This window comes from Oncorhynchus mykiss, chromosome 2, assembly GCF_057628025.1.
Source record: "Oncorhynchus mykiss isolate SJ-2025 chromosome 2, ASM5762802v1, whole genome shotgun sequence".
In the NCBI taxonomy this organism is placed as follows: Eukaryota; Metazoa; Chordata; class Actinopteri; order Salmoniformes; family Salmonidae; genus Oncorhynchus; species Oncorhynchus mykiss.
In genome coordinates this window covers 101286389-101301359 of record NC_143023.1, presented here as the reverse complement: position 1 = coordinate 101301359, position 14971 = coordinate 101286389, and the positions used below count along the sequence as shown (strand labels likewise).

At 40.3% G+C, this 14971-nt stretch overlaps 1 protein-coding gene across 1 annotated transcript in view; it reads right to left on the bottom strand.

Moving 5' to 3' along the window:
* The window catches only part of LOC149985322 (uncharacterized), a 51369-nt gene that overhangs the window by 14804 nt on the left and 21594 nt on the right, over positions 1–14971 (bottom strand). Inside the window, exons 25-34 of the mRNA XM_090214307.1 lie at positions 13438–13617; positions 13060–13299; positions 10425–10581; positions 10138–10266; positions 9744–9894; positions 8411–8454; positions 4246–8211; positions 1051–3276; positions 683–945; positions 270–441 (exon numbers count right to left, since the gene is read on the bottom strand). Of these exons, the coding sequence (XP_090070433.1) occupies positions 270–441; positions 683–945; positions 1051–3276; positions 4246–8211; positions 8411–8454; positions 9744–9894; positions 10138–10266; positions 10425–10581; positions 13060–13299; positions 13438–13617 (7528 nt within the window). The remainder of the gene's footprint in view (positions 1–269; positions 442–682; positions 946–1050; positions 3277–4245; positions 8212–8410; positions 8455–9743; positions 9895–10137; positions 10267–10424; positions 10582–13059; positions 13300–13437; positions 13618–14971) is intronic.

Genomic DNA, 14971 nt, shown 5'->3' with positions numbered 1-14971 from the left:
TCTGAGTGGTCCAGTAGGGTGTTTGGAGTGTTTATCCGACTGGATACAAATAATAATGATAATGATTATGCCCCCCCCACTACTAAAACCAAAGTTGCGCCACGCGATCAGACCAACTCCTTGAAGTTTTATACTTGGGATATCACTTTCCAACAGGAAATGTTCAAAAATCACTGGAGGACGTCTTTAAAACAAGTACACTTGGAGTAATACGTATTTGTAGAAGGTGGGAACAGAAGATAATTAAAAACATTACGTTTTGAACTTACATTCACATTCGTAGTGATAGCAGCAACCTGATTCGTCATAGACTTTCACTGGTGGGTATCCATTTTCACACACAGGCTTTTCTACAGACTTACAGTCCACAGGCGTGGTGGTAATTACACCCCTGTGGCAAGTCTGAGTAGTGCAGTTGTCTGTCTTCCAAGTCTCACCATCCTAAAGTTGAAAATGTATGTTTTAGTCCTGAAAGTAAACACACTACGTACTACACAACACGATGAATAACACAACACTATAAACTACACAACACTAGGAAATACACAACACTATGAACTACACAACACTATGATGTACACAACACTATGAACTAGACAACACTATGAAGTACACAACACTATGAACTACACAGCACTATGAACTAAGAAACACAATAATTCTGTTTATTTTATTTCATTACCTTTCTTGGTGGAATGACATATTCACAGCCCTTGTAAGGTGTAGTCGGGGACAATGTAGATGTTGTAGAATGTGTAGCTTCTGTTGTTGTTGAGACAGTGCTGACTGTAGTTGAGACAGTGCTGACTGTAGTTGAGACAGTGCTGACTGTAGCTGGGGTCGTAGAGGGACATGGTCTGGCTTGTTTCTCAACAACACAACTTGAGTTACAGTAGGAGGTGAAACACCAGCCTGCCCCATCAGTCTCATTATATATCAAGGAACCTAAACATAAACATAATATTAGTAATGAATAGATATTAAATGAAGTGTAGGAATGCAATATGTAGTCAGAATTTATCATTTTAATGAAGGAAACTTATCACTTACCAGCAGGGAAATGTAGATTTTTGTATGTGCAAAAACATAACGTGGTAGGGCTTGTGGTCGTGGTAGGGGCTGTCGTTGGGGTAATGGTAGTGGTTGTGGTTGGGGTAATGGTAGGGGTTGTTGTTGGGGTAATGGTAGGGGGAGTGGTAGGGGTCGTGATATGAGTTGTTGTTGGGGTAATGGTTGGGGTTGTTGTTGTGGTCGTGGTAGGGGTTGTTGTTGGGGAAGTGGTAGGGGGTGTTGTTGGGGTAATGGTTGGGGTTGTTGTTATGGTAGTGGTAGGGGTTGTTGTTGGGGTAATGATAGAGGTTGTTGTTGGGGTAGTGGTAGGGGTTGTTGTTGGGGTAATGATAGTGGTTGTTGTTGGGTTTGATGTTGTTGCTGTAGTTGTTGTTGGACTTTCTGTGGTGGTTGTTGTTGTTGTTGTTGTGGTAGTAGTTGGGGTAGTAGTACGGGTTGTTGTAAGTGTTGTTGATTCAGGACCAGTTGTAATTTCCTCGGTTGTTTCACTTGTTGTGGAATATGTTGTTGTCTTAGATGTTGTTGTGGTTGATGGACTTTCTGTGGTGGTTGTTGTTGTTGTTGTTGTTGTGGTAGTAGTTGGGGTAGTAGTAGGGGTTGTTGTGGGTGTTGTTGATTCTGGACCAGTTGTAATTTCCTCTGTTGTTTCACTTGTTGTGGAATATGTTGTTGTCTTAGATGTTGTTGTGGTTGATGGACTTTCTGTGGTTGTTGTTGTTGTTGTTGTTGTTGTTGTGGTAGTAGTTGGGGTAGTAGTAGGGGTTGTTGTGGCTGTTGTTGATTCTGGACCAGTTGTAATTTCCTCTGTTGTTTCACTTGTTGTGGAATATGTTGTTGTCTTAGATGTTGTTGTGGTTGATGGACTTTCTGTGGTTGTTGTTGTTGTTGTTGTTGTTGTTGTGGTAGTAGTTGGGGTAGTAGTAGGGGTTGTTGTGGGTGTTGTTGATTCAGGACCAGTCGTAATTTCCTCTGTTGTTTCACTTGTTGTGGAATAGGTTGTTGTCTTAGATGTTGTTGTGGTTGATGGACTTTCTGTGGTTGTTGTTGTTGATTCTGGACCAGTTGTAACTTCCTCTGTTACTATTGTTGTTATGGATTGAGTTGTTGACTTAGTTGTGGTTGTTGGACTTTCTGTTGTTGTTGTTGGACGTTCTGTTGTTGTTGGAATTTCTGTTGTTGTTGTTGTTGTTGGGGTTGTTGTTGTTGGACTTGCTGTTGTTGTTGTTGTTGTTGGGGTAGTTGTTGTTGTTGGACTTTCTGTTGTTGTTGTTGTTGTTGTTGGGGTAGTTATTGTTGTTGGACTTTCTGTTGTTGTTGTTGTTGGGGTAGTTGTTGTTTTTGGACTTTCTGTTGTTGTTGTTGTTGTTGTTGGGGTAGTTGTTGCTTTTGTAATGGTTGTTGTGTGCCTTTCTGCGGTGGTAGTTGTCTCATTGCTACAAACATCAACACAACATCTGACTCTGATCTCGTAGTTGTAGCATATTGGTGGGATGCCTTGATCCTTGTTGCGGCATATCAGTCCAACTGAGGGATTGCATTCAACATTTTGACCTAGTTCGGACAAAGGAACATAGATGTTCTCTTTGGCTCTGCATTCTACTTCCTTCGGTTGGCTACAAATATCAATACCAGATTTCCTTATATTTTCTATGGTTTCATAATCTCCTCCTTCTGGTCCAACAGAGGGATAGTATTTGCTAATCCAGTCTGACCATTCACAGACAGTCTTGGTCAGGCAGTGTGGAGTAGTAGTGGGTGAAGTGGGTGTTGGTGAAGTAGGGGTTGTTGTGGGGGTAGTGGAAGGGGTTGTTGTCAATGTAATGGTTGTTGTGGTTGTTGTTGGTTCTGGACCAGTTGTAATTTCCTCTGTTGTTTTACTTGATGTGGAATATTTTGTTGACATAGTTGTTGTTGTTGGACTTTCTGTTGTTGTTGTTGAACTTTCTGTTGTTGTTGTTGTTGTTGGGGTAATGGTAGGGGTTGTTGTTGGGGTAATGGTAGGGGTTGTGGTTGGGTTTGATGTAGTAGTTTCTTCTGTCTGTGTTGTCAAGTTTGATATTTGCTTTTCAGTTGGTGTTGGTGTTGGTGTTGGTGTTGTGTTTGTTGGATTTGTTACTACAGCGAAGTCTGTTGTTGTGGTAGATGCTTTGGTGGTTGCTGTTGTTGTAACCTCAGAGGTAGTCCTCGTCTGAGTTGTTGTTGTGGTAGTAGTTGGGGTAGTAGTAGGGGTTGTTGTGGGTGTTGCTGTTGTTGTAACCTCAGAGGTAGTCCTCGTCTGAGTTGTTGTTGTGGTAGTAGTTGGGGTAGTAGTAGGGGTTGTTGTGGGTGTTGTTGATTCTGGACCAGTTGTAATTTCCTCTGTTGTTTCACTTGTTGTGGAATAGGTTGTTGTCTTAGATGTTGTTGTGGTTGATGGACTTTCTGTGGTGGTTGTTGTTGTTGTTGTTGTGGTGGTAGGTGTTGTTGATTCTGGACCAGTTGTAATTTCCTCTGTTGTTTCACTTGTTGTGGAATAGGTTGTTGTCTTAGATGTTGTTGTGGTTGATGGACTTTCTGTTGTTGTTGTTGTTGTTGTTGTTGTTGTGGTAGTAGTTGGGGTAGTAGTAGGGGTTGTTGTGGGTGTTGTTGATTCTGGACCAGTCGTAATTTCCTCTGTTGTTTCACTTGTTGTGGAATATGTTGTTGTCTTAGATGTTGTTGTGGTTGATGGACTTTCTGTGGTGGTTGTTGTTGTTGTTGTTGTTGTTGTGGTAGTAGTTGGGGTAGTAGTAGGGGTTGTTGTGGGTGTTGTTGATTCAGGACCAGTCGTAATTTCCTCTGTTGTTTCACTTGTTGTGGAATATGTTGTTGTCTTAGATGTTGTTGTTGTTGTTGATGGTGTAGGGGTTGTTGTGGGTGTTGTTGATTCTGGACCAGTTGTAATTTCCTCTGTTGTTTCACTTGTTGTGGAATAGGTTGTTGTCTTAGATGTTGTTGTGGTTGATGGACTTTCTGTTGTTGTTGTTGTTGTTGTTGTTGTTGTTGTTGTGGTGGTAGGTGTTGTTGATTCTGGACCAGTTGTAATTTCCTCGGTTGTTTCACTTGTTGTGGAATAGGTTGTTGCCTTAGATGTTGTTGTGGTTGATGGACTTTCTGTGGTGGTTGTTGTTGTTGTTGTTGTTGTTTTGGTGGTAGGTGTTGTTGATTCTGGACCAGTTGTAACTTCCTCTGTTACTATTGTTGTTATGGATTGAGTTGTTGACTTAGTTGTTGTTGTTGGACTTTCTGTTGCTGTTGTTGGACGTTCTGTTGTTGTTTGACTTTCTGTTCTTGTTATTGTTGTTGGCGTAGTTGTTGTTGTTGGACTTGTTGTTGTTGTTGTTGGGGTTGTTGTTGTTGGACTTGCTGTTGTTGTTGTTGTTGTTGGGGTAGTTGTTGTTGTTGGACTTTCTGTTGTTGTTGTTGTTGGGGTAGTTGTTGTTTTTGGACTTTCTGTTGTTGTTGTTGTTGTTGTTGTTGGGGTAGTTGTTGATTTTATAATGGTTGTTGTGGGCCTTTCTGCGGTGGTAGGTGTCTCATCGCTACAAACATCAACACAACATCTGACTCTGATCTCGTAGTTGTAGCATATTGGTGGGATGCCTTGATCCTTGTTGCGGCATATCAGTCCAACTGAGGGGTTGCATTCAACATTTTGACCTAGTTCGGCCAAAGGAACATAGATGTTGTCTTTGGCTCTGCATTCTACTTCCTTCGGTTGGCTACAAATATCAATACCAGATTTCCTTATATTTTCTATGGTTTCATAATCTCCTCCTTCTGGTCCAACAGAGGGATAGTATTTGCTAATCCAGTCTGACCATTCACAGACAGTCTTGGTCAAGCAGTGTGGAGTAGTAGTGGGTGAAGTGGGTGTTGGTGAAGTAGGGGTTGTTCTGGGGGTAGTGGAAGGGGTTGTTGTCAGAGTAATGGTTGTTGGGGTTGTTGTTGGTTCTGGACCAGTTGTAATTTCCTCTGTTGTTTCACTTGTTGTGGTATATTTTGTTGACATAGTTGTTGTTGTTGGACTTTCTGTTGTTGTTGTTGGACTTTCTGTTGTTGTTGGACTTTCTGTTGGTGTTGTTGTTGTTGGGGTAGTTGTTGTTTTTGGACTTTCTGTTGTTGTTGTTGTTGGGGTAGTTGTTGATTTTATAATGGTTGTTGTGTTTCTTTCTGCGGTGGTAGGTGTCTCATCGCTACAAACATCAACACAACATCTGACTCTGATCTCGTAGTTGTAGCATATTGGTGGGATGCCTTGATCCTTGTTGCGGCATATCAGTCCAACTGAGGGATTGCATTCAACATTTTGACCTAGTTCGGCCAAAGGAACATAGATGTTGTCTTTGGCTCTGCATTCTACTTCCTTCGGTTGGCTACAAATATCAATACCAGATTTCCTTATATTTTCTATGGTTTCATAATCTCCTCCTTCTGGTCCAACAGAGGGATAGTATTTGCTAATCCAGTCTGACCATTCACAGACAGTCTTGGTCAGGCAGTGTGGAGTAGTAGTGGGTGAAGTGGGTGTTGGTGAAGTAGGGGTTGTTGTGGGGGTAGTGGAAGGGGTTGTTGTCAGAGTTATGGTTGTTGTGGTTGTTGTTGGTTCTGGACCAGTTGTAATTTCCTCTGTTGTTTCACTTGTTGTGGAATATTTTGTTGACATAGTTGTTGTTGTTGATGTTGGACTTTCTGTTGTTGTTGTTGAACTTTCTGTTGTTGTTGTTGTTGTTGTTGGGGTAATGGTAGGGGTTGTCGTTGGGGTAATGGTAGGGGTTGTTGTTGGGGTAATGGTAGGGGTTGTGGTTGGGTTTGATGTAGTAGTTTCTTCTGTCTGTGTTGTCAAGTTTGATATTTGCTTTTCAGTTGGTGTTGGTGTTGTGTTTGTTGGATTTGTTACTACAGTGAAGTATGTTGTTTTGGTAGATGCTTTGGTGGTTGCTGTTGTTGTAACCTCAGAGGTAGTCCTCGTCTGAGTTGTTGTTGTGGTAGTAGTTGGGGTAGTAGTAGGGGTTGTTGTGGGTGTTGCTGTTGTTGTAACCTCAGAGGTAGTCCTCGTCTGAGTTGTTGTTGTGGTAGTAGTTGGGGTAGTAGTAGGGGTTGTTGTGGGTGTTGTTGATTCTGGACCAGTCGTAATTTCCTCTGTTGTTTCTCTTGTTGTGGAATATGTTGTTGTCTTAGATGTTGTTGTGGTTGATGGACTTTCTGTTGTTGTTGTTGTTGTTGTTGTTGTTGTGGTAGTAGTTGGGGTAGTAGTAGGGGTTGTTGTGGGTGTTGTTGATTCTGGACCAGTCGTAATTTCCTCTGTTGTTTCTCTTGTTGTGGAATATGTTGTTGTCTTAGATGTTGTTGTGGTTGATGGACTTTCTGTGGTTGTTGTTGTTGTTGTTGTTGTTGTTGTGGTGGTGGTAGGTGTTGTTGATTCTGGACCAGTTGTAACTTCCTCTGTTACTATTGTTGTTATGGATTGAGTTGTTGACTTAGCTGTGGTTGTTGGACTTTCTGTTGTTTTTGTTGGACGTTCTGTTGTTGTTGGAATTTCTGTTGTTGTTGTTGTTGTTGGGGTTGTTGTTGTTGGACTTGCTGTAGTTGTTGTTGTTGTTTGGGTAGTTGTTGTTGTTGGACTTTCTGTTGTTGTTGTTGTTGTTGTTGGGGTAGTTGTTGTTTTTGGACTTTCTGTTGTTGTTGTTGTTGGGGTAGTTGTTGATTTTATAATGGTTGTTGTGTTTCTTTCTGCGGTGGTAGGTGTCTCATCGCTACAAACATCAACACAACATCTGACTCTGATCTCATAGTTGTAGCATATTGGTGGGATGCCTTGATCCTTGTTGCGGCATATCAGTCCAACTGAGGGATTGCATTCAACATTTTGACCTAGTTCGGCCAAAGGAACATAGATGTTGTCTTTGGCTCTGCATTCTACTTCCTTCGGTTGGCTACAAATATCAATACCAGATTTCCTTATATTTTCTATGGTTTCAAAATCTCCTCCTTCTGGTCCAACAGAGGGATAGTATTTGCTAATCCAGTCTGACCAATCACAGACAGTCTTGGTCAGGCAGTGTGGAGTAGTAGTGGGTGAAGTGGGTGTTGGTGAAGTAGGGGTTGTTGTGGGGGTAGTGGAAGGGGTTGTTGTCGGTGTACTGGTTGTTGTGGTTGTTGTTGGTTCTGGACCAGTTGTAATTTCCTCTGTTGTTTCACTTGTTGTGGAATATTTTGTTGACATAGTTGTTGTTGTTGATGTTGGACTTTCTGTTGTTGTTGTTGGACTTTCTGTTGTTGTTGGACTTTCTGTTGTTGTTATTGTTGTTTTGGTAGTTGTTGTTGTTGTACTTGCTGTTGTTGTTGTTGTTGTTGTTGGACTTTCTGTTGTTGTTGTTGTTGTTGTTGGGGTAGTTGTTGCTGTTGTAATGGTTGTTGTGTGCCTTTCTGAGGTGGTAGGTGTCTCATTGCTACAAACATCAACACAACATCTGACTCTGATCTCGTAGTTGTAGCATATTGGTGGGATGCCTTGATCCTTGTTGAGGCATATCAGTCCAACTGAGGGGTTGCATTCAACATTTTGACCTAGTTCTGCCAAAGGAACATTTATGTTCTCTTTGGCTCTGCATTCTACTTCCTTCGGTTGGCTACAAATATCAATACCAGATTTCCTTATATTTTCTATGGTTTCAAAATCTCCTCCTTCTGGTCCAACAGAGGGATAGTATTTGCTAATCCAGTCTGACCATTCACAGACAGTCTTGGTCAGGCAGTGTGGAGTAGTAGTGGGTGAAGTGGGTGTTGGTGAAGTAGGGGTTGTTGTGGGGGTAGTGGAAGGGGGTGTTGTCAGTGTCATGGTTGTTGTGGGGGTAGGGGTAGGGGTTGTGGTTGTGGTTGGGGTAGTGGTAGGAGTTGAGAAAACAAATACTGTTGTGGTCGGTGCTTGAGTGGATTTCTGTGTTGTTGTAACACTTGGTGTAGTCTTTGGAGTTGGGGTGGTGGGACAGGGGTTCATAATCCGGACAATAGTTCCGTTCTCTTTGCAGGTGGCAGTAATACAGGTCCCATCACCGTCAGATGTGTGATATATGGTCGCTCCATACGGGTATGTTCTGCCGTCGTATAAACAATAGCAAACTGCAATAGGATTATCACAAGGAACATAAGTTATTATCAGGCTAATGTTTCGGTTATTATCATGTAATCATCTTGTCATGTTACCTTCTTGGTAATAATGTAGGCTAATGTTTCAGTTATTATCATGTAATCATCTTGTCATGTTACCTTCTTGGTAATAATGTGGGCTAATGTTTCAGTTTGTCGTGGTTTTCCTTACCTTGGACATCATAGCTGCATCTGACCTCAGTTGATGAGCAACGACTTGAAAAAGAAAGAAGGAGGTTACAGTTCCTTTCAAAGTCGAATAAGATATTAAGAGCTATTTTTTATGAAGTACAAAACAATGTTATATGTTATATTCACAGTAAGGTATTAACAGGTCAAATCCCAATAAGGTATTAACAGGTCAAATCCCAATGAGGTATTAACAGGTCAAATCCCAATAAGGTATTAACAGGTCAAATCACAATAAGGTATTAACAGGTCAAATCACAATAAGGTATTAACAGGTCAAATCACAATAAGGTATTAACAGGTCAAATCACAATAAGGTATTAACAGGTCAAATCCCAATAAGGTATTAACAGGTCAAATCACAATAAGGTATTAACAGGTCAAATCCCAATGAGGTATTAACAGGTCAAATCACAATAAGGTATTAACAGGTCAAATCACAATAAGGTATTAACAGGTCAAATCACGATAAGGTATTAACAGGTCAAATCCCAATAAGGTATTAACAGGTCAAATCACAATAAGGTATTAACAGGTCATATCCCAATGAGGTATTAACAGGTCAAATCACAATGAGGTATTAACAGGTCATATCCCAATAAGGTATTAACAGGTCAAATCACAATAAGGTATTAACAGGTCAAATCACAATAAGGTATTAACAGGTCATATCCCAATAAGGTATTAACAGGTCAATTCACAATAAGGTATTAACAGGTCAAATCACAATAAGGTATTAACAGGTCAAATCCCAATGAGGTATTAACAGGTCAAATCACAATAAGGTATTAACAGGTCATATCCCAATAAGGTATTAACAGGTCAAATCCCAATGAGGTATTAACAGGTCAAATCACAATAAGGTATTAACAGGTCAAATCCCAATAAGGTATTAACAGGTCAAATCACAATAAGGTATTAACAGGTCAAATCCCAATAAGGTATTAACAGGTCAAATCCCAATGAGGTATTAACAGGTCAAATCACAATAAGGTATTAACAGGTCAAATCACAATAAGGTATTAACAGGTCAAATCACAATAACAGGTCAAATCACAATAACAGGTCAAATCACAATAACAGGTCAAATCACAATAACAGGTCAAATCACAATGAGGTATTAACAGGTCAAATCACAATGAGGTATTAACAGGTCAAATCACAATCTTTGAAAATCAAAATCAATTGTGGGTGGACTATTGACATTGCCTTATCTGACCAGAAATACAGGCTACCTTAAGGCTTATACCAACCGTATTAAACCCTATGTAATGTAAATACAGTATCTATGTATTTATCAAAATGTTGATACATACCATGTCTGACAGTTCTCCTTAGAAGGTATAACCTCTCCATCATTGTAATGAGTTCCATCTCCATCGTAGCAACCACAGTCCTTCTTAGTGACACACTTCATGGTACTTTCTTCCAAATAAGGCTGGGCCGAAGAACATTTTGGATAGCAACCTTTAAGATAAAAACAGTCAATTTAATCCAGGACACCTGCACAGATTAGATCATCCTCATGGTATCTAGTTTTAACACCAAAGCTGTGATGGATATGATATTTCAATATTTGTTTTTAGTTTTCAGTATAGATGAACAAGGGAGGGGGAGGCATTACATATGTTATACTGTACATTTGTTTAACAACTTGGAATGTAAATTGTAAATCAAACGGCCAAGCTGTTATGAAGGGCTCTTAGTTACCTTCCAGTGCAGGGATCTGACTGGAGCATGTTCCTGAGGGATTCTTGCAGGTCTTCATACAGGGGTATCCACACGGATTATAATGCCACTCACACTCACCAATAGGGTTGTAGAAATCACAGAACAGAGCTGGTGAAATGAAAACATGTCACATTTTAACTGAACCAGGGTCCTAAAAGAGGATTAAACAGTTACACATTCAAATCATAAATTGGTATTTTGTCCCGATAGCTAAACAATCCCACCTAGCCATCAATCAATTGTCCCACTCAAAGCAAATGACTCACGGCAGATATCTGGTGTTCTCCACTTGATACAAGCCCCTGCCTCGTTACAGGCCTGGGCGTAGGCTGCTACAGCTGTACAGAAACACTCGCAGTCTCCCCCAGTGTCACAGGCACACGAGTCCCTCACACAGGCATCATGGAATGGCGTGGGGTCCACCTTTTAGGAAGATGCATTAAGCCATCATTTATTTATTCAATGCATTGCCCAGCTTGTTGAAGAGACTACAGATGAATTATTGACGATGATTATTATTGGGTTGGATGGCTGACTTTATGTTTTTGTTTTCTGTTTAGTACTACTTTTGTTGTTGTCTATTATGGTGACTGTGTGGACATTCACATGATTATTGACAAACCAATTTTATTGGAAAGATTTTTCCATAAAACCTGAGTATAAGCTAAGGTTGTAATGGTTGTTGAAACTCTAAGACTATCGATACTGACAGAATAAGAACAAGTCTTTGATACTAATTACTAGTCTGCAGCTAGGAATTCGGTGTCATTGAATACGAAGACCGACAACTGCCGAAACATCTATCTATAACGAATGAATCTTACTCTGAACTATCCTTTCTAACCACGGCAGAGAGAGAGAGAGAGGGCGGACAAACTCTCCAACAGAAACAAACTTTTCAACAGAGATCCTGACAACACACTGAGCGTAAATATATATATTGATTGCAATCATTCCCGAATGAGTGAGCGTTCAGGTGCAAAGGATTAGCATTTCAATTGTTATAATTATCAACCTTGTAGTGTCTCATCTCAGTCGACCCCCACTTCCCTTTTGTCCACCAAGCCCCCCCCCCCCAAAAAATGTATTCCTGAGCTTTCTTAAATATCCTAGACAGACACTTCAACATCCTATTACTTATGATTATTTATTTTTTTTGCCATTTATGTTGTTAAGGCCTGTAGTATTAAAGGCCAAATTCAATATTTTAAATGTTTTCTTTCGTAAATATATATTTTTGAAACATAAAGGGGTCCTACAATTCAAAATGAAATATCTAAATTATCAATAGTATTACTATTTTAAATCAATTCCATATGTAACCCCCCCCCCCCCCAACGGTGTAGACTTTTAACAGAAAATTACAATTTTCACCAAATGCAAATACCAATGTAGCCAAGATACACAAGTCATAGCCTTTGTACAGACAGCTTGTTTGAACCTGCCAACTGCATGTATCTGCTGTACTGTCTATTGAATGTATCTGCTGTCGTCTCTATTGATTGTATCTGCTGTAGTCTCTAATGTATCTGCTGTACTGTCTATTGAATGTATCTGCTGTAGTCTCTATTGAATGTATCTGCTGTACTGTCTATTGAATGTATCTGCTGTCGTCTCTATTGAATGTATCTGCTGTAGTCTCTAATGTATCTGCTGTACTGTCTATTGAATGTATCTGCTGTACTGTCTATTGAATGTATCTGCTGTAGTCTCTATTGAATGTATCTGCTGTACTGTCTATTGAATGTATCTGCTGTACTGTCTATTGAATGTATCTGCTGTAGTCTCTATTGAATGTATCTGCTGTAGTCTCTATTGAATGTATCTGCTGTAGTCTCTATTGAATGTATCTGCTGTTGTCTCTATTGAATGTATCTGCTGTACTGTCTATTGAATGTATCTGCTGTACTGTCTATTGAATGTATCTGCTGTCGTCTCTATTGAATGTATCTGCTGTACTGTCTATTGAATGTATCTGCTGTAGTCTCTAATGTATCTGCTGTACTGTCTATTGAATGTATCTGCTGTTGTCTCTATTGAATGTATCTGCTGTACTGTCTATTGAATGTATCTGCTGTCGTCTCTATTGAATGTATCTGCTGTACTGTCTATTGAATGTATCTGCTGTCGTCTCTATTGAATGTATCTGCTGTCGTCTCTATTGAATGTATCTGCTGTAGTCTCTATTGAATGTATCTGCTGTACTGTCTATTGAATGTATCTGCTGTACTGTCTATTGAATGTATCTGCTGTACTGTCTATTGAATGTATCTGCTGTCGTCTCTATTGAATGTATCTGCTGTCGTCTCTATTGAATGTATCTGCTGTAGTCTCTATTGAATGTATCTGCTGTCGTCTCTATTGAATGTATCTGCTGTACTGTCTATTGAATGTATCTGCTGTACTGTCTATTGAATGTATCTGCTGTAGTCTCTATTGAATGTATCTGCTGTACTGTCTATTGAATGTATCTGCTGTACTGTCTATTGACTGTATCTGCTGTACTGTCTATTGAATGTATCTGCTGTAGTCTCTATTGAATGTATCTGCTGTACTGTGTATTGAATGTATCTGCTGTACTGTCTATTGAATGTATCTGCTGTCGTCTCTATTGAATGTATCTGCTGTACTGTCTATTGAATGTATCTGCTGTACTGTCTATTGAATGTATCTGCTGTACTGTCTATTGACTGTATCTGCTGTACTGTCTATTGAATGTATCTGCTGTAGTCTCTATTGAATGTATCTGCTGTCGTCTCTATTGAATATATCTGCTGTCGTCTCTATTGAAGTATTTACTGTATATGTGTGTCTTTTTATCTTCGTTTATATAGACTACGTCGACTTCCTAACAACTTTGGTATTGAATCTACATTGAATAGTATCTGCTGTGTACTGTACCTGTGAGTGGCAGGCTGAGAAAACGTTACTGGTGATGATGCTGCAGCGTTTCAGAGACCAGGACTGCCTGTATGATCTTAAAGTGCATGGGTTTTTTATGACATCAGCGTTGGGGCAACTGGGTGACACTTTCCAGCTGTTCCCAAACTCCAGAGCTTCAACAACCACTTCCTGGTTTCTGGACGTGAAGTCATTCTTTCCATTACCGTCGTAGTTTCCACACAGACCACACACTTGGCCCTGGAAGGAAATTCAACATTTAGAAATAATAACTTGAAGTAGATAATCAAACATCACATTGTTTTGGAAGCCAATGCAATTGCTAAACAAAGATACAGTGCCATCACTGGTTCAAAATGTCCTATTCTAGTCACTCACCTGGAAGGTAGAGCTGAGTTTGATGAACAGGCTATTCTTCTTGTCCCACATGAGGATCAGGCCATTTTCAGCCTCAACAACAACATAGAGACCGATAGAGTGGACCTGGTATGGCACGTCAACCCCGTTCTCTTGTTTGATCACTTTTACAGATTCATCTGCTAGTATGATCTCATTGCTCTGAAAGACAGAAACAGAAAGTGTTCATTGCTAATGTAATACTAGTAGAGAGGTTTACACTGTGGTGGTGCTGGATTTAACACTATCCAGGATTTTACACTGTGGTGGTGCTGGGTTTTACACCATCCAGGGTAACACTGTGGTGGTGCTGGGTTTTACACCATCCAGGGTAACACTGTGGTGGTGCTGGGTTTTACACCATCCAGGGTAACAGTGTGGTGATGCTGGGCTTTATACTATCCAGGGTTACACTGTGGTGGTGCTGGGTTTTTCACAATCCAGTTTGTACACAGATACAACATGATTTGAAATTCTACTGCCCAAATACATAGCTAACACTAACCCTAATACATAGCTGACCCTAACCCTAATACATAGCTCACCCTAACCCTAATACATAGCTAACCCTAACCCAAATACATAGCTAACACTAACCCTAATACATAGCTGACCCTAACCCTAATACATAGCTAACACTAACCCTATTACATAGCTAACCCTAACCCTAATACATAGCTAACCCTAACCCAAATACATAGCTAACCCTAACCCAAATACATAGCTAACCATAACCCTAATACATAGCTAACCCTAAACCTAATACATAGCTAACCCTAACCCTAATACATAGCTAACACTAACCCAAATATATAGCTAACCCTAACCCTAATACATAGCTAACCCTAAACCAAATACATAGCTATCCCTAAACCTAATACATAGCTAACCCTAACCCTAATACATAGCTAACCCTATCCCAAATACATAGCTAACCCTAAACCTAATACATAGCTAACCCTAACCCTAATACATAGCTAACACTAACCCAAATACATAGCTAACCCTATCCCAAGTACATAGCTAACCCTATCCCAAATACATAGCTAACCCTAACCCAAATACATAGCTAACAATTAACCTAATACATAGCTAACCCTAACCCAAATACAAAGGGGTGATTTTTTATTTAAATTTTATTTAACTGTTATTTTACCAGGTAAGTTGACTGAGAACACGTGCTCATTTGCAGCAACAACCTGGGGAATAGTTACAGGGGAGAGGAGGGTGACTGTGATGGTATGAGGGCCAGATTGGGAATTTAGCCAGGACACTAGGGTTAACACCCCTACTCTTACGATAAATTCCATGGGATCTTTAATGACCTCAGAGAGTCAGGACACCAGTTTAACGTCCCATCCGAAAGACGGCACCCTACACAGGGCAATAGCTGCCCTGGGGTATTGGGATTTTTTTTTTAGACCAGAGGGAAGAGTGCCTCCTACTGGCCCTCCAACACCACTTCCAGCAGCATTTAGTCTCCCATCCAGGAACTGACCAGGACAAACCCTGCTTA